Raw genomic sequence first — 20,348 nt, forward strand, 5'->3', positions numbered from 1 at the left:
TATTGTCTCTCTAAACAATCTGAACACATTACTCCAGTACATCAAAACCTTCATTGGCTACCAGTTTATCAATGAATTAATTTTAAAATGGCATTTTAACTTTTAATTGTCTAAATAATAGCTGCTCCTCACAGTATCTTATTGAACTTTTAACACCGTATAAACGATGTAGGAACCTGCACTCTGCTGATAAAAACTTACTTCACGTTCCTACAGTAAAAACTGGTGAAAGGGTTTTTGTTTACGCCTCTTCTAACGTGTGGAATGAATTAACTAGTCATATAAAAAAAAATTTACTAATGTTTTTTTTTTTAAAAAGAATCTTAAAACTAAACTTTTTAAACTATGAACATGTTGACATTTTAATGTTTTTAGAACTATTTGTTTTACCTTGTATGTATTTTGATTGTGAAGAGTGCCCTGAAGCAGCTTGTTAGCTGGAGCACTCCACGCTATACAAATCAATCATTATTCTCTTCTTCAAATATCATAATTATGTATGTTACAGGTCATGGTGAGGATTTGTTTGTATGAAGAATTGTCTACTGGGGCACTTTATCATGGCTACAACCTAATATTTTCAAAACATAGGAAAAACTGTATTCACACTTTATTTAAATTTTTTCTACATTATATTTTATAAACAATAACAACTGCTGACACAACACTGAAGATACAATAAAATAACAAATCTAAATTATATGCACTCTTATCCTGGCAAATTGGCAACTATATTAAAATTTGTAGACGGTAAAATGACCTTCTCTTGAAGTATCTATATATCTTCCTATTGATGGTTGAGTCATGACTCAACGAAATCTATCCTTAAATCAAGGTTATAAAACAATAAAAACATTCAACTTATACATAATGATCAACAATCAACATACTATAAAAAAAACATTCAACAATCAACATACAGTAAATAATACAAATTTTAAAAGTTTGCTGTTAAATTTTAAATGACACGTAAAGAAAAGTAACAGTTAAAAAATATGTTTTTTGTTTATCTTTGCAAATTGCTTGTAGTTTATAATATATACTACATGTAATACTTGACTACATGCTAATTAATATAATATATACTACATTGTAATACTTGACTACATGCTAATTAATATTCTTGAGTAATCTTTTGACAGATTACATGTAGTTAAAAAAAATAAGAAAAAGGTTCTAATGTTCTGTGATTGTCATTATTACTTTCTGTGTATTAGATGCGAGTCATACAATACTTTCCAAGATATAGCAAACAATTCTATATATACCATAATAGAACTAAGTAATTATTCTGAGATTCAAAAATATTTGTAATTAGGGGGGTTGGATGGTCGATTGGTGGTTAGCGCATGTGCATTGTATCGTAAGGTCTGTCATTGAGTCATCTGGCGTGGTTTCGATTCCCCGGTTGTACATGACAAGAAGTAGGGTCGCCTGTCCAACCTCGTGGGTTTTCTCCGGGGTGTCTGGTTTCCTCCTACTGCTAAAGACCCCCCAAGTGCAAGCATATTATTGAAATCAAATTGAACCATATGTTAGTCCCGAAATGACCTAGTTTGTGTCGAGTGGACATTAAACACCATTTCTCTCTCTCTTTATAATTATAATATGACTACCAGTAGTTTTAAAAATTACAGGACCTTATATGATCAATAATAGAGTGTCAATTATTTATTTATTTGAGGTTTCTGATGCTTTAAACAGTCAAAAATAAAAGTTGTAAAGAGAACCAACTTTGTCTACATTATTAGAAATCAAAAGTTAAACATACATTATGTAAGAGCTAAATCTGCCTATTGCAGGTCTTTCTTTAGGCCTGAAATGTTATCTAAATTAATAATTAGACATTAATTAACTTATCTAGACCATAATCAACTCTTGATGCCATCGCTACCCTGAGATATTTACTGATTTGAATACATTTTGTGATGGATAATTTAACGTCAAAATGGATAATCCTGACTTTGTTTTTTATTGTACAGACTTTAGTAATGATGATCGAGACTGGGCCAAAAATTCAATCACTAATATCTTGGTTCAGAGTGGAGAAATTTGACTGAAATTTTAAGCACCACATATTCTCTTCTTCATTAGCCCAGTTCGGAGCAGAATAGTAGGAGGTGAAACCCCATTTCATATCATTTCTATTTTTTATCTGTTATAGCGAAAACTGTCATCTCTTTATCTAATCTCCCATAATGCCCCTTTAATTGTATGAATTAAATCCAAATAATGCACCAGTTGTTCAAACTTAACTCTTAATACTTACATCAATCAAAACAGTCCTGTCCTTTTAATCACAAAGATCAATCAATATTTAGATTTGGGTCAAATTTAAACTGTATAAAAAAAATCACTATATTAACGGTTATAGTATACCACAAGCATAAGATATAAATGATTGTACTAAAATAAATTATAATAAGTTAAGATTAGAAATATATAAATCTATAATATTTTGCTGGCACAAATGATTGTAAAAAATACTTGATTCTATCACAATAAATAAACAAGATATTAAATAATTCTGATCAAATTAGAAACTACACTTGAAACTATTTTCATAGTTACAATTAATGCACTTCATTTTGATAACAGGTATGACTGAACCTTATGAGCAGGCAGCTCTCATATCACATTCCAAGTTTCAAAATTACCATTAGTCTGTGTACAATAACCTTTCTAATGGATTACAGAACCCCTAAAACATTAATTCAACTACCAATACATTTTTATTTTAAAAAGTATCAGATTTCTTTTTCCTATGAATTAGTTTCTAAATTCCATTAGCAAAAAAAAACTGTTGAACAACAAATAGAACATTGGCCTTTTTCAGACATTGAATACTAATGCCAAATATAGAGATACAGGTCTGATTTGATTTTAAATGCCCACATTTCTTAGAATTACCAACTCTACTACAACTGAGATATTATTGGCTGATCATGAAGAACTTTATCAAAATTATTTGCTGATCATGAAGAACCTCATCAAAATTCAGACTTAACAATCAATTTTATCAGTATCCTGATAAAAGCTCATATACACATATCAAATTAAAGTTTTATCCTTTTTCCAAGGATATAATATAATGATTGATTTTTAAACTTTTGAGACAGGCAACCATCACTAGTATAACAATAACTTAATATCACATTTTCTTTGGTAATTAAATAAATATCCCATGCATATCTTTCATCTCTAAGATACTTGTCAGCTTATTGATCACTTCTAAAAGAACTGATCTTTTTTTTTTTAATTCTTGCTATCAACTCCTTCCATCCAAACAGTCAAAACAATATGGCACTGACATTTGTCTCTCAAATAATCTATTTCAGGTCTTTCCTAAAATTCACATCTTCAATACAAAGCTTTAGAGTTGATCTTATTGTATTGAACAGATTGTACTTGATTTCTGATTCTTAACTTCTGATGTAGCCAGTCGCAACGCTCGCCTCTGATTTGCTGAAATAACAAATGATTTGCCTAAATATTTGATGGAGTAATACCTTTCAACCAATCATACAAATTTTATAAGAAAGGTGACTTTGGAATGTCCAAATAATTTGATGAGTTAACTATTGAAAGTACATCATGGGTCAATCAGATAACTAAAGATATAAATCTGTATACTGATTATAGGTTGTACCTTGCCTTGTTGGTTAAAGATTTAGCATTAACTGCAAAAATATTTCAAATGTCTGAGACATAAGTTATGTTATCCAAAATGGACTGGGGGTTGGATGGCCGATTGGTTAGCGCGTGTGTGTTGTATCATAAGGTCTGTCATTGAGTCAACTGGCGTGGTTTTGATCCCCCAGTTGTACGTGACAAGGAGTAGGGTCACTTGTCCAACCTCATGTGTTTTCTCCAGGTCCTCTGGTTTCCTTCCACTGCTAAAGACCCATACGCACAAGCAAATTATTTAAATAAAATTGAACCATATATTAGTCCCGAAATGACCTAGTTTGTGTCAAGTGGATCTTAAACCCCATTTATCTCTCTCTCCAAATTGGACTGCTTCGCCCTAAGTTTAAACATTTTTTATCAAAATAATCTTGTAAAAGTTCTTTCAAATTAAATACTCTTAAGGATAAATGGGGATTGATTGATTCCTAAATGATATTTTAATAACTGAAATATTTGGTGTTCACGGATAGGTAATTTGTGATTAAGTTATTTGAATTTAAAGTTACCTTTCAAGTAAACATCTCGATCAAAATTACCTGCTGCAGACATGACACTGAAAAAAAAAAAAAAAATTGGAATAGTATTAAAGGGACTATCCCTTATTTGAACAGAGTCTCAAAAATAAAAGGCCGAGTTTGTATGAAATTTAAATGCCAAAATATAGAGGAATGGTGTATTGACCGTATCTCAAAATTTCAGCTCAAAATATTGAGTCGTTTGGACATGACCGTCAAAACTGCTTATCCGGGCACGTAACCCTTTTAAGATTTTGGGTCAATTTTTTCCTTGGGGGCCTGATAATCGATTCCCGTTCATTGAGAGGTCTTTACAGTGATTGACCCAAATGCTATACTTGATAATGAAAGATAAATTTCACCTACACATTATTTTTATACAAAAAATGTCTGGTTTTATCTAGACACCGCATAATACAGCTTGGGACACTGGTCTCCATTTCCAGATGAAGACTGACAGTTTTCAGTTATTTGAAAACTTATCAAAAATATTGTGTTAGTTGCTCGGCCCTTAGGTAGAGGATTTTAAGGCATTTTAAAACAAAATTAAACAGTTTTATTCTCCCAAAAATTATTGGTATTAGCCCTTTAAACATGTGGTGAGAAGTCAGATATATAAATACAATTATCTGATAAAAACTATTTTTTTTATAACTGACATGATAACTTTATACCTTCAATACAAAAAGGAAAACATTAGCTAAAAACTTCCAAATAAAAGGAAATACAATAATAATAATTAATTTATATAGTGCTGACAATTCAACTCAGCGAGCTGCTATCGGGCAATTTACATAAGCACAACTAATATAAAATTACAACAATCACAACACATTAAACATACATTATACAAGAGCTAAATCTGCCTATTGCAGGTCTTTCTTTAGGCCTGAAATATTATATAAACTATTAATTAGTCATTAATTAACTTATCCAAACCATAATCAACTCTTGATGTCAACTTATGTATCAGATTTTCACTGGATTGGAATCCAATTTGCTGCTCAACGCTCATTGATGATTAAATCCAAAAATGGATAATCAAGACTATGTTGGGTTTTTTTCGTACCAACTTTAATAATGATGATCGATACTAGGCTTAAAATTCAAAAGCTATAATCTTGGTTCATAGTGGAGAAATTTGACTGAAATTTTCAACATCTTCTAATTTACTTCTATTTACGTTATCTATTTTTTAACTATTATAGCGAGAACAGTCAACTCTCTATCTAATCTCCCATAATGTATCTTTATTCCATAAAGATAGGTTGCCAGGCAATGAAACATACGCCGACAGCAGCTAAATCGTCCGAGTGGTCGACAAGGGTTGTCGCACATTTATTCTTTTGTAGATAATTGGGGGCATTTATTTACAAGACAATTTCATACAGATCTCAGATTATAATTTTCGGTGTTTGAGGGTTCACAAGGTTTTACAAACTGAAATAAGGGCATTAACTCTGGAAGTAATTTACAGAAATTGTTGATATTTGACTGGCTTTTTCATTTTACTAATTCAAATAATGTATATAAATTTCATACAGTTTGGATTATAATTTTTGCCATGTGAACGTTCACAAGTTCAACAAAGTAAAACAAGGGCCATAAATTTAGAAGTAATCAACACAAATTGCTGAAATTCAATAGGATTCTTGATTTCACTAATTTGAATAATGCATATAAATTTCATATAGATCGGATGATAACTTTCATCATTTGAGCATTCACAAGGTTCAACAAGGACCATAACTCTACAACTAATTATTTGAAAATGCTTAAATTCAATAGGATTCTTTGTTTCACTAATTTAAATGATGTATATAATGATGCATATAAAGTTCAACAAAGTTAAACAAGGGTTATATAACTCTAAACTTAATTATTGGAAATTGCTGAAATTCAATAGGAGTCTTCGTTTCACTAATTTAAATGATCTGTGTAAATTTCATACAGATCGAATAATAATTATTGTCGTTACAGCATTTACAAGGCGCAACAAAGTGAGACAAGGGCCATAACTTCAGAAGAAATTAACGGAAATTGATGAAATTCAATGTGATTATTTGTTTTACTAATCTAAATGATGCATATAAATTTCATGCAGATCGGATAATAACTTTTGTTGTTGGAGCGTTCACAAGGTTCAATATAGTGAACAAGGATAATAACAAGTGAAACAAATACCATAACTTAATAAACGGAAATTGCTGAAATTCAATATGCTTCTACGTTTCACTAATTTAAATGATGCATATAAATTCCACACAGATCGGATGATAACTTTTGTTGTTAGAGTGTTCACAAGGTTCAACTAAGTGAAACAGGGCCATAACTCCAGAAGAAATTAATGAAAATCATTAAAATTCAATAGGATTTTTCGTTTCACTAATTTAAATGATGCATATAAATTCCATACAGAACGGATGATAACTTTTGTCGTTGGTGCTTTCACAAGGTTCAACAAAGTGAAACAAGGACCATAACTCTAGACATAATTAACAGAAATTTCTGAAATTTCATAAGTGAATCAAGGACCAAAACTCCAGAAGAAATTAACGAAAATTATTGAAATTAAATAGGCTTCTTCATCTCACTAATGTAAACAACATATATCAATTTCAAAACAATCAGATGATAAATGTAGTCTGTAGAGTGTTCGCAAGAAATTGTGGACGATGGACTGACGTACGTACGGACGGGGGCAACGACAATATACAACCACATTTTCATGTGGGCGTATAAAAAAGACAAACAAAAAACACTGAACATTATTTAATACACATGGTAAAAGTCTGAGACAAACACAGCTAGAACCGTATTCAATCAGCTGTATATTTGATTAAAAAATTCGGTTTTAAGATACTTTTTAAAACCTTTAATAGGATATGCGCTTTTGGTTTCATTTGATATTGAATTGCGAAAGATCTATGGTTCAGAAGAAGGCTCAACAGCTATATAAATTTGTGTGGCGTCGGCATACAGATGGTAGTTAAGACCGTGTTTATGAATGACATTTCGTAAAGATGTTGTGTATGTAGTAAATAATAAAGGACCGAGAACAGAACCCTGTGGCACGCCATACTTTAAAACCGTTGAATTGGATGGGAACCTTCATAACAACTGTCTGTGTATGGTTTTCAAGGTATGACTGGAACCATGTAAGGTCTAGTACACTTACACCAAAGTTGTTCAGCAATCTCTTAAAAGGAATTTGGTGGTCTATCATGTACAGTCAAACGCAGCGCTAAGATCAAGCAGAACTAGTACTGATTTTGAACACATAATGGGGTTTAGCGTCCTACTTTTCTGGACCAACTGGTCTAATAACGATAAGCATATGCCAAGCGGTGTGCTACGCGGGAATTTTACCAGGACAGCTACTGCCTACTCTTATTTCCAATTCCAACCATCCAGCATTATTTTACATGTACACCAACATGTACAATGGACCTCTGTTTTTAGTCCCATCTGAATGACTAGACACTATTTCTTGTCAGTCCTCTGTCCTGCACCATTGACCCAAACGAAACCACACCAGAAAATTATGAGGAACTTTCCTGACCAACACTGTGAGCAAACCTTGAACATTTTGGTTAGCTAACTTAAAGATACATTATGTAAAATTTAGATAAAGAACTAGCCATTCTTGCTATAATAGTTCGAAAGTAGATGATGTAAAATGAATAATTTGAAAATTTCATTCAAATTACTCTATTGCAAGCAAAGATATTAGCCTTTGAAGGTTTGACAGACGTGTGCAATAATTTCAACCACCGTACTGGTTGATCGAAGCTAAGTCTCGGTCCTCCATATTTGATTAAATCAAACTATCGTTGAACCATTCTAATCTATTTAATATAGGAGAAATCTGACGCCATCGAGAGTTGATTAAGGCCTGGATCAGTTAATTAATGTCTTATTAATACTTTAGAAAACATTTCAGGCCTAAAGAAAGACCTGCAATAGGCAGATTTAGCTCTTGCATAATGCATGTTTAATCTCTCAATTTCTAAATTTCACATTTTTTGAAGTGGTACTCCCTAACTTTTCGTGTCCAGCACCTCTGTTTAGTTACACTATTGGTCTCTATATACAATAACTGTACTTACAAGTCTCTCCCTGGTTTAACAGCCATTTGGTATATACCATAAACTGGTTTATGATCAGACATCATTACAGACATAACAGAATCATAGTGTAAACATGATATATGATTTTTTTTCTTAGATCGGAATAAAATCCTATCCTGTAAAACAAAATAATAGAATATGATTAAAGGGTAAAGTATTGGATTATACACAATATTTACTGAAACCAAAATAAATTATCATAAAGCATGGACCATGGTAAAATAAATTTGTTTACAATCTTGTCACCACAATTAATTTTGATTCCAACACCATGTCCGGACGAACTGGGGGATGACAATATACGTCCACACATGAAAATGTGGCCGCATAATAAAAATGTGACAGCCTTTATGAACAGGGGGATGACAATATACGTCCACACATAAAAATGTGGGTGCATAATAAACATGTGACAACCTTTATGGACATAGCTGTGGTGAGTATGTTCTATACAAGCTGTTAATTTGTTATAATTAATCAATTTTACTCACAGTATAAGCCGGTATTCTACTCTTAACAGATGTATCATAGTTATCACTATTTACATCATATTTATAAGTTGGACGGAAATTTATTCTACCTTCTTGAAAACCGTGAAATATTTTACCTGAAATGATAAGTATTCATTAATTATGCATTTAGTAAATTCTACATCATTATACTCTAGCTAATAAGATATGCTGTAACAAACTATTTTCTATCCCCACAATCCACATAACATCAAAACAAGGTTGAGATGTCTAATGTTAGATGCAGAATATCATATGATGTTTTCATATCCATATTTTCCCCACTGATTACATGGACAATAGGCTAGTAGAGGAGATTTTAACCTTGTTATGTTTTAACACTTTTAACTACTACAATGTACCAGAATATAAACAAACCTTCAGTTATAGTTTTAGTTAGTTGATCTCCACGAGTTAAATCTTCATAATTAGGAATTGAAGATTCTGTTATTTCTGTTACTTTTCCTTCAACAGCAGACTTTTTTCTATCTATTCTAAAATTAAGATCACCACACCAAAATACGCAATCAAAGTTAGCTGTCGCATCTGAAATAAATCGATTTGCTAATAAATATTTTAATCTGTGGTAACTCAGTTGTTGCTATGCTAGACTAAAACCTTGGAAGGATCCCTGGTGGTTCAATGAGCAAGGCCTTGGTTATACCAAGAATGTTCCTCTGAATTTTTCAACATGGTTTCCCTTGTGAGTGCTAAACGTGCATAATGGAGGCATATCAAAAGATCAGAGGAGTAGGAGTATACATGAAAAAAACATGTGAAAATTGGAATTTGGTGAAGAGTAGTCATAAATGCTGAAATCTTGGGAAAATTTCCCTCAGTCGTTAGCCCAGTCAGAGACGAAAAGCAGGACATCAAACCCCATTTCACTTCCAAAACCTTGGCAGATAAAGGTTTGAACTTTATCGTATTTTGATTTACTTATGATCAGCATAATTTATCTTTACCTTTACTTGTACTTGTTGAAGATCTGGGTAATTTTAAGCCACTAATGATTTTCTGATAATCTAAAATTCTCTCTTTTTTTCTACTTTGATCGGCTGAAAAACAACAAATGTTAAATGTAATACGTAATTTAACATTATACACAATCAAAAGTACTCTAATAAAGTTTAGACTTTTAGCTACTTTGTAATCAGTTTTTCGTTTTATGATCCAGAAAGCAGAATTCATATTTATATAAATGTGCATTTACCATAAATGGGGCGGGGTCAGTTCCCATTGGTAAACCAATTGTTTGTTGAATTATCTGATCCCCAACCTCAAACATGGCATAGTCAAAATGAGAAAATGTATAATGTTTTGAAACTTTTCTTCATCAAAAACCAGTGTCGGCATTGCAACGTTTTATAATCCATTTAGCATCTTCTGAGTAAATGGCCATCAAGTTTCTGCCTTTCCCGAAAGCTCCATTAAAAGTTTTATCCACAAACCAATCCAAATTATCTTTTAGATCTGAATGTTGAAGGATAGTATATCAATGGAACAAAAAGTCAATTAATGGTAATACTTACAAGTTAGATGACAATTAATAAATAAGATGGAGCTACCAAAAAATGACAATGATATAGCAATAGCACCTTTCGTTTTTACCATAGTTACAGCTCGTGTTGATATTATATCGTCTTCTGGTACTGTATAACAGAAACATCCAAAGCTATTAATATCGTCGATTTTGAAATATCCGCTTATAATAAGTGGAAATAGTTTAAAGTCTCTGAAGTACAATATTTTAGTTTAAACAATATTTTAGTTTAAACAATATTTTAGTTAAAACAATATTTTAATCATTTGAAGAGGATTGAACAACAGACAAGGCCTATATGGCTGTGACACAAAAACATGCACATGTAGCCATTTCAAAACCCTTAAATGCATAGATGGGAATACATAATTAAATAAAATAAATGATTTGCTGACGAAGAAAGTAATTTGGAATTAATGTTTAAAGTTACAAATTATATCTACCTGAGCAAAACCATATGAGATCTCGATGTATAAAAACAGCTAAATGTAATGAACCATGAGTAACAGAGTGAAATAAAACAAATGTTGGTCCCAATATCTCTTGTATATGAATTTCCCATTCTTTCCTGTAAAAATATAAGATATTGTCATAAATATCACACTATCGTTTATTCATAATATTCATACCAATAAAATGGTAAAGCAGATTAAATGTTGATAATGAGACTTAAGGGTCTATATGACTTTGGGTCTGTGAAACGTTGGGTCAACTTATATTGGCTAAAGTTTGAAAATATACTTCGAATAGTTCCATTAAACCATATATTTTTTCATAATTGTATTGTAATAAACCCCCAAGAAAGGAATTGAATTATTTACTATAAACAATATATAATAAAATCATTCAAGATCCCACTAAAACTTATCTATTTTTGTTATGAATGCCAGGATAAATTCCTGGTAGAAAACCATTTAAGGGCAAGGTAATAGGTACTTACTTATTCATAGCATTTTCTTGCGTACCAACAACATAAATATTTTGGACATACTTTATAGATTCAGGAAGCAGGAAGTCAGTCATGGATGATGATATGGACTGAAACAAGCCAACAGTGAGGCTGATGTCCCCCGCCGAAATCCCGTAATAAATAGATGACACATATTAATTAATTGCAAGTTTATCTTTTTTAAAAGTATCACGCAATCAAACTGATTATCAACTATACACTAAGTTTCATCACTCTCTATAAGATAGAATCAAAGTCAAAGAAATTGCTTAGCTCTGCTTAGATTTAGCAGGAAATGTTAATCATTGAACTCAGTCAAGACATTCACTTAATGAACATCAACATCGAGTTTAAACATTCTACCTCAATTAAAAGCAGAGTTGTTCTGTTCGGAAGTCTTGACCAATCAAATTGCTTATAGCTCCTTAGCCGAAGCAGAAAATTATCATTAAACTTAGTCAAGGTAATGATATAATGGATCTATACTCGGTGTTTCATAACTCTCACTTAATTATAACCAAAGTTATCGTGCCCAAAAGCATCAACCAATCAAATTGATTATCTCTGCTTGCTGTAAGCAGACAATATTCATCATTGAACTCCAACAAGGCATTCACCTAATGAACGTCTACACCAAATTTAAACATTCTACCTCAATTAAAAGGAGGGTTATTGTGTTCCAAAGTCTTAAACCGTCAAATTGCTTAATGCTCTGTTTACCCTGAGCAGAAAACGCTTATTATCGAACTTGGTCATTCTACCTCAATTAGAAGCAGAGTTATTGTTTTCAAAGTCTAGACCAATCAAATTGCTTATCGCTCTGCTTACCCTGAGCAGAAAATGTTCATTATCAAACTTTGTCAAGGTATTGACGTAATGAAACTATACACCAAGTTTGATCACTCTCACTTAAACATACATTATGCAAGAGCAACATCTGATTATTGCAAGTCTTAATTAGATCTTTATTTAAACAACAAGCCCAAAATCAACTCTGTAGACCCACGGATGGCTCGGCTACAGCTCGGATTTAAATAGAATTTCACTTATTAATTAATTCAAATATGGCGCATCCTGATGATAATGCGTCAGTTAGATCGAGGCTAAATGATAGAGTGTACTTAGCGAGGCCGCTGTAGAGCGTTTCCGCATGCCATTAAAAACTTTACTTGATAATCGAGATATGTAGGTGGAGTTAACGCCTGTCAATCAAACGATCGCCCAAGGTGACGGCACATTTCACTACCATTTCTAGTCAAATATTACAACGATGATAACTATGTTCAGAATAAAGTAATTTGACTGAAATTTTCAATATATTCTTCTTTCATCATCTACTTTTGAACTGTTATAGCAAGAATGGCCAATTCTCCATAAAAATCTCCCATAATGTATCTTTAATTAGAACTAAAGTTATTGTGTCCCAAAGCACCAACCAATCAAATTGCTTATCTCCGCTTACCCTAAGCAGAAAATGCTCACCTTTAAACTCCATCGACCTAATAAACACCTACACCAAGTTTGAACATTCTGGCTTAATTAGATGGAGAGCTATTGTGTCCCAAAAAGTGTGACAGACAGACAGACGAACACATTTTAATAGTCCACTGCTTTCTTCGAAAGGCGGGGGATAATAAGTAGTACAATAATTATATATAAAATTAATTATAATGAAAGGACATTGCCAAAATTAATGGCCTAGAGAAAAACATGGCAAAAACCAGAATTCTACATGTGAATTCCCAAATGTATGATCTGACTGAAGTGTCATAGTCAACTAGCTGGGCAGTTTGGGCAATCAAGAGAGAAAAATGGGGGTTTAACTCATTTAACGTCCACTCGACACAAACTAGGTCATTTCAGGACTAACATATGGTTCAATATTATTTCAGTAATTTGCTTGTGTGTAGTGGTCTTTAGTTGCGAGAGGTAAACCGGGGGACCTGGAGAAAACCTACGAGGTTGAACATGCGACCCTACACCTTTGTCACGTACAAGCAGGGAATCAAAACCACGTCACTTGACTGAATGACAGAACTTATGATCTAACGCACACGCATTAAACTATTCCCCCTCGTCTTTGGCAATCAAACTGAAGACAGTCCAGTTGCTCAACTCGAATCTGTAGTGCAATGTAGGCATATCCATCAAAGCAGAATAATGACAACTTTTACTTATAAATGACAAATATAACAACTAAATGTATTATGGATGAAAAAAAAACCAAACCTAATATTCACATTATGATATTATGGTGATGGTTTCATTGTTGTGTTTGCTTACCTTAATTTCTTTCATATTCCAAGAACCAATCCAAACATGGATTTGTCTATCGGGAAAATAACGCTCCAACTCCTCAGCACCCATTAAAGATGGAGAACTTAGAATACCAGCATCACTCTGACTTCTAATGAAAATAAAATCATTATTTTAAATCACTCTATAAATAGACATAGGTTGTTAGGCAAAACACTAGTTGCAAAGTAATCACCATATGAAATTTAAACCAGCAGTGGCCAGGCAAGATACGCCCACATTTTGCACGAGATGGAGAGAGAACAAGATATGAAAAAAGCAAATTTTCGTACAATCAAGGGCCATAATCCAGGAAGTTATGGTCTAAAATGTGTGAATATATCGAAATGGACTGATATAAATGGGATATAAAGATATATTTTAAGTTTCGTCAAAATCGGATAAAAACTGTGACTTCTTTTAGAGAGCCCACAACCTTGGTATTACATACTTTTACACTATTTGCGCCCAAGGAGCGGCCATTTTGTCAGGCAGTTTCAGCCCAATTTTCATGAAATTTGAACTCAACCGTCATTATGGTGTAATGGTGACATATTTGAATGGTTTTCCAAATCAAATAAAAGTTGTGGCCTCTAGAGGGTCCAGAACCTAAAAACATGATTTTACGTATATTCATGCAGGGGCCATATTCCATGAAGTTTTGGTCTGATATAGGGTGTAATGGTGATACATTTAAACGATGTAACAGTGATATATTCGAATTTTTTTTTAAAATCGGATAAAAATTGTGACCTCTAGAGGGTCCACAAGCTAAAAATGTGATTTTTTGTACAATCAGGGGTCATAATCCAGGAAGTTACGGTCCAATATGCGCACATATCGAACGGAACCAAGATCTTTGGATTAATATCAAACAAGTTTCATCAAGATGGGATCAAATTTGTGACCTCTACGTTCTAGAGGGTCCACAACCGTGATATACCATATTTTTACATTATTTAAGTACGTGGGGCGACCATCTCGTCAGGCAGTAATGATCCGATTTTCATGAAATTTAAAATTAACCTTCATTACGGTGTAACTGTGATATATTCGAAAGTTTTTTCAAATCAGATAATATTGTGACCTCTAGACAGACAATAAGCAGCTAAAACTGTGATTTTACGTACAATTAAGGGCCATAATTCAGGAAGTTACGGTCCGATATGTGCGAATATTGAAAGGAACCAAGCGCCTTGGGTTATAAACGTATATTTCAAGTTTCATCAAAATTGGATCAAAATTGTGACCACTAAAGGGTCCACAACCTTACCATATATTTACACTATTTGCGTACGAAAAGTGGCCATTTTTTCCGGCAGTTTTGGTCCCATTTTCACGAAATTCGAACTCAGCCATCATTAGGGTGTAACGGTGATATATTCAAACATTTTTTTTTAATCAGATAAAAATTGGGATCTCTAGAGGGACCACCAGCTAAAAACGCGATTTTTCGTACAATGCCCAAATAGCAAAAGGAACCAAGATCTTTGTGTTATAAACATGCTTTTCAAGTTTCATCAAAATCAGATGAAAATTGTGACCTCTAGAGTGTCCACAAGCTAAAAACGTGACTTTTTGTACAATCAAGGGCCATAATCCATGAAGTTTTGATCCCAAACATTCCAATATCGAAGGTAACCAAGATCTTTTGGAAATAAACCTATATTTCAAGTTTCGGCAAAATAGGATAAGAATTGTGACCTGTAGAGTGTCCACAAACAAATTATGGACGGACAGAGGCGACGACAAAATACATCCACATGAAAATGTGGGCGTATAAAAAGATCAGATCATGCCATACAAAATATGGTTTGGGTTTTTTTTGTGTTTTTATTTTGTCAAAACGTTAATGTGGCTAAATTACTCATCACGTTGCAAGGTTCTGCATTTAACATTAGATTTTTTTCATACTTCATAAGAGACAGTACCACAAGCTTGACTACCATATTTATAGACCAACAAACGCTATAACTGACCTCTGGGATTCTTTTAGCCTCTATTGTGCTAACAATAAGCATATGACAGGGGTGACAGTGATATACAAATAGGCATAAAAAATGTGGTCCTATAAAAAGCTTATATATAGCCTATTTGTCAAACTATAACTGTTTGCTGAGCCAGAGGAAACAATTTTTTGTTAGTATTTCAAAATTTGGACTAACCTTGATCGAGCTTCTTTCGTTGTCATTACAGGGATCGCCCCTACGGATGCATATGATTTCTGTGACATGTTATCAGTTGCAATATGTGGTGCCGAATCTGAATTCCCAAATAAATTGGACGGATTTGTTATCTCTGTTTTATATTTAGTCCTTAGAGCAGGAGAGCTAAAATTACCAGGTAAGGGAGGAGGATGTTTGAGAGGGGTGAGAGGAGCTAATCTAGGAGAAAGGAGTTTAGAGGGTGAATGTCCAGGAGATTGCAATGGAGATGCATGATTAAATAATCTATCCTCGGCTGCACTACGAGGTGTGTCTAATTTGTCATTCAATATCTTTTCATAATTTTTTGCCAACTCACGCATCTCAGTTTCTGAACCATTACTTAGTCTGTCGGCTATGGGACTGTCTATATCTTTCACATGTTTGTTTTGTAAAGCACAAGGATCAATTGTTAATTCTATATTTTTTAATCTTGGTGATTGATGAGAATCTTTTATAACTGTTTGCTTATGATTTAAAGGTGAACTTTTGGCCTCTGTGTCTGCTTCCTCGCCAGACGATATATTATCTTTGATAACGGATTCACCTTTTGTTGCACCTTTGGAGCGTGGAGTGGTTGGCGGTTTAGGCATAAATGGACCATTTTTTAATGACTCCACTGAGTTTGACCTTTGATGTGAAAGGCGTAGATTTCTGTGCCTTTGTGATTTTTGAGATGTTTCTGATGGGCTAACTATGGCTTCATCTGTTTCACCAGTTGATTTTCCTGTATTAAAACCTTCATCTAAATCGATAGGTTCAGGATTTTTTGGTCGCACATTATCACTGTTATGACGAGGCCTGGGTTTTGGTTTTGAAGAATTGTCTGAAAAGGCAGCATCTATTATGCTTTTATCCTTTGTTTTATCTTCAGATTCATTATATCTTTCACGTTTCATAAGTCTTTTAGAGTTTGTTGAGACATTACTGACATCATCATTTTTAGAAGAACTAGTCACACGAATTATATCATCATGCTTCGTTGACACATGGATAACATCAATATCACTGTTATGTTCATTGTTACTTATTTTCAAATCTTCACCATTTACTTCACCTTTATTGTCAGTTTTGATATCAGATTGACTTCTTAAAGAAACCAAGGAACCATTTTTTCTTTTCTTTTCTGCTAGTTTGGCTGCCATTCCTTTTTTCTTAACTTTTGGTTGCTTCTTTGTTATTGGTTCATCCATTGTACCAATAGTACTTGTATCTTCGATCATGTTCATATTGATATTGGACATCCTCCACCAGCTTCCCGAGGTGGGCTTACTCTCTAAACTATAAAACACATAAAATAGTATTATAATAAATTACACATTGACAAAAAGTGTTCAAATTCATCACTGATAAGAGTGTTTTTGGCTGTGTGTAAAAACTTGGTACAGGTATATGCTTAACAGAGCATAAGGCCAACATAATAGAATACCTCATTTTTCAACCCTCCATGTTTCGAGATAAGAGATGGTGCTAATATAGTTCCACGTAGCAAAGCCCAACGCAAATCACATCAGGCCTTAGTAAGTAAAATTGACAATATTTTTCATCAAAACAACGATGATTATTGTTATTTGTGATATTTCTGCCACATCCAATAACGCATATAATTCTACCTGAAACGGGTATAAATCATCGTATTTAAAATCGAGGCGTTAAGTCGTTACTAGGAACACCATTTTTAAACGAGAGATGTATGGTGGTCTATGTCGGATAAAAACAATGCTTCATTAATTTAAACGTGAATACTTGGAGTTAGGCGAAAGTTTTGCCACTACATTGGCCTCTGTAAGTTTAATTAGTCATAATAGTATAAAAATTATCTTATTTTTAAGATGTTACATACATTAATAAAGAAATTGAATTTGCCACTTGGAACTAAAGGCACCCAATCGTAGCTAAAAACAAGCACATCAGCATATCTCAACATTTATAGCTACGTTCTTATAGCTACACCAAACAATATACAGTGATTGAAGCAAACAAAACCATTTCCAAACATTACAATTGATAACATAGTGTAAGCTTACTGGATTTGTAATAATGGCTTTAAAAAGAACTTCGGCAGTTTTTTAAAAAGGCAATTATTAAACAACCACACAACTATCTATATATGGCTAAGTATTTTTAATTAAAGTGTAAACAGGTCCTATAAATTAAACATGCATTATGCAAGAGCAAAATCTGCTTATTACAAGTCTTTCTTTAGGCCTGAAATGTTATCTAAATTATCAATTAGACATTAATTAACTTATCCAGACCATAATAAACTCTCGATGTCAAGGCTAGCCTTCGATGTTGGCTGAATTAGATTTCTATATGCCGCTTAACGGCCATTGATAATTAAATCAAAACAGTGGATAATCGAGACTATGCTGTTTATATTAATGATTTTAGTAATGATGACCGAGACTATGCGAAAATTTCACCCGCTTCTTTCTCGGCTCATAGTGGATCAATTTGACTGAAATTTTCAGCAAATTACCTTTACACTATCTAGTTTTTAACCATTATAGTGAGAACTGCCATCTCTTTATCTTATCTCCCATAATGTATCTTTAATTTAAATATAATGTAATTTGCAAAAGGTAATGTTAGATATATTTGAACAATGCAAGCCACCCAATCTAAACAAAACCGATTGTTCTATTATGTTCCCTAAGATATTCGTCACCTGGCTGGGTGAAACTTTCGGCAGAGAGAAAGATAGAGAAACCGCCAATTAATGTACATGGTAGTCTTAATTATTAATAGTAATACATGTCCAAGTTCCGTGGTCAAGGATTAGGGTTAAGTTTTTGGTTAGGCCAAAGAAAAAAAATGTTCTGTTTCTGGTAACCTGACCGACCCATCACAAAACCTGCCGACTCTTAAAAAAATTTTAGTGTCGAGAAATAAAAAAATTTTTTTGTTCAACAAGCGACCGTTCAGAATACTCAAAACCTACCAGATTCGTGAAAATGCCTATATTATTTGTTGCTATAAATGAATATAAATGTCATCGTTCTTTGAATCTGCATTTACCGATCGGAATAGGCGGCTACTGTACAGCGAACGATTATTAAGAACTGCCATACTGTTGACGCGAGATTGCTAACTGGCATGAAACTCGAGACTACAGGTTTCGTACAGATTCACCACTGCACATTTCGAAAAGCTATAATCCTCACAACCTTCGTCCTAATAAGCAACGGCACGCAATTTGAGAAAAATAAGTGAATGTATATTTCAAACAGGTGGATAGGATCTGCTCGATTGGTATTTAAAACAAGATAAATAAATTTAATATGGACCTATTTCGTGCGACTTTACGATATGATTTTTTTAACTTTTCAGCGCAAGTTTTTCCAAAATGGCCTCCGGATGCTAATTTTTTTTAGCATTATAGAACGATTAAAAAGTCCATTTGCTCCCGAAAAGAATATTTAAATCATAATCTAGCCTATGATACATTTTAAACAATTATCCAAGAATTCCATCCACCAATCTATTTGTGCTTCATGTTCCCTGGCGCGGACTCAACCTAACATAAAATTGAAGATTTTTGCACAGAATATTATATGCTGAGATAGATTTACTACTAAGATCTAACAATGTAACATTGAAAAAAAAAGAAAAAAAACCCTACCCTTTTTTCCATCCGGTTACAGGAAACAGATTCCTCTTTTATTTTTGGGCCTTAGCAAAAAAAAAATGACGAAATCACTCCTTGCCATCAGGCAGGCAAACACCCTCTGCCTTTGCAAAATTAACTTTTAATTAGGTAGAGTAACCACAATTAAAGAGTATGTACAAAAGAAAACTTGCATACGATACGTCGATAGTACAATGAATGAATATGATGATTTGTTGGAAGCACTGCCATAATTTTGAAGTGAATTTATAAGGACGTGTGTGATATTTTGCAGAATGACATTTAGCCACTATTATAGTTATTTCACTAATGCATACATATTTATCTTATAATAAGGATAATAAGTCAGTAGTAAGAGAAAATATTCCTTTTTTTTTCTTCTCACTCACTCACTGACACTGCATAGCAACAACGCAAACACCGGCATTGATTCTATAAATTTTCGATTTTTTCCAACACATATTAACTCCAGTTATATTTCATAATTGAAAATACTTACTAGAGTTTTTAAAATTCGGATTGTCTACCGAATGCAAACCAATAAAATTGGCTAAGTTGGTTGTATAATCTTATAATTAACCAAAAACATTATTTTGGTAGCCATTGTGGAATGCTGAATCTTATGCGCATGCTTAATGATTATAAAAACATTCGATTTCCGTTATAAATATTTACGACCGTTTTCCTCAGATAAACAAATAATTTATTTATCATTTCGAAAGTGACTCAGATTCTCAGGATGTAACAAGAATATATATCATTAATAAACAGAACTATGTATGTTGGATATTTTTTTAAATACATAAATTTGGTGACAATGTCGTAAATCCGCTGTTGTGTTCTCCTCCCCTGGAAAAACATACTAACTAAAGTAGGCTATAA

General features: G+C 33.0%; 1 protein-coding gene across 2 annotated transcripts; it reads right to left on the reverse strand.

Annotated features, from left to right (window-relative positions):
- Positions 1 to 595: 595 nt before the first annotated feature.
- On the reverse strand, positions 596 to 20,090 carry LOC126822009 (phosphatidylinositol polyphosphate 5-phosphatase type IV). 2 transcript variants are annotated; one of them, XM_050550729.2, is made up of 12 exons: positions 19,966 to 20,090; positions 15,797 to 17,116; positions 13,620 to 13,743; positions 11,328 to 11,425; positions 10,831 to 10,955; positions 10,377 to 10,496; positions 9,810 to 9,902; positions 9,223 to 9,390; positions 8,827 to 8,942; positions 8,315 to 8,451; positions 4,197 to 4,243; positions 596 to 3,465 (listed from the first exon to the last, which is right to left on the reverse strand). In XM_050550729.2, exons 2-12 carry the CDS (start codon positions 17,077 to 17,079, stop codon positions 3,386 to 3,388), a joined length of 2,391 nt encoding a protein of 796 aa, XP_050406686.1. In that variant the 5' UTR covers positions 17,080 to 17,116; positions 19,966 to 20,090; the 3' UTR covers positions 596 to 3,385. The 2 variants fall into 2 exon arrangements, with proteins under 2 accessions (XP_050406686.1, XP_050406693.1); XM_050550736.2 differs by lacking the exons at positions 13,620 to 13,743; positions 15,797 to 17,116; positions 19,966 to 20,090 and having other exon boundaries at positions 11,328 to 13,598.
- Between the last annotated feature and the right edge of the window lie 258 nt (positions 20,091 to 20,348).

The sequence above is a fragment of the Patella vulgata genome, chromosome 1, assembly GCF_932274485.2.
Source record: "Patella vulgata chromosome 1, xgPatVulg1.2, whole genome shotgun sequence".
NCBI classification, from domain to species: domain Eukaryota; kingdom Metazoa; phylum Mollusca; class Gastropoda; family Patellidae; genus Patella; species Patella vulgata.

Bases quoted from the DNA above. Each gene is read 5' to 3' on its own strand.
- LOC126822009 (XM_050550729.2), bottom strand. From the start codon at position 17,079: ATGTCCAATATCAATATGAACATGATCGAAGATACAAGTACTATTGGT. The intron at 11,426-13,619 runs GTAAGCAAACAC...GGCTTGTTTCAG, and splicing joins GGAATATGAAAGAAATTAAG to TCCATATCATCATCCATGAC. The intron at 4,244-8,314 runs GTAAGTACAGTT...TTTTTTTTTCAG, and splicing joins GTTAAACCAGGGAGAGACTT to TGTCATGTCTGCAGCAGGTA.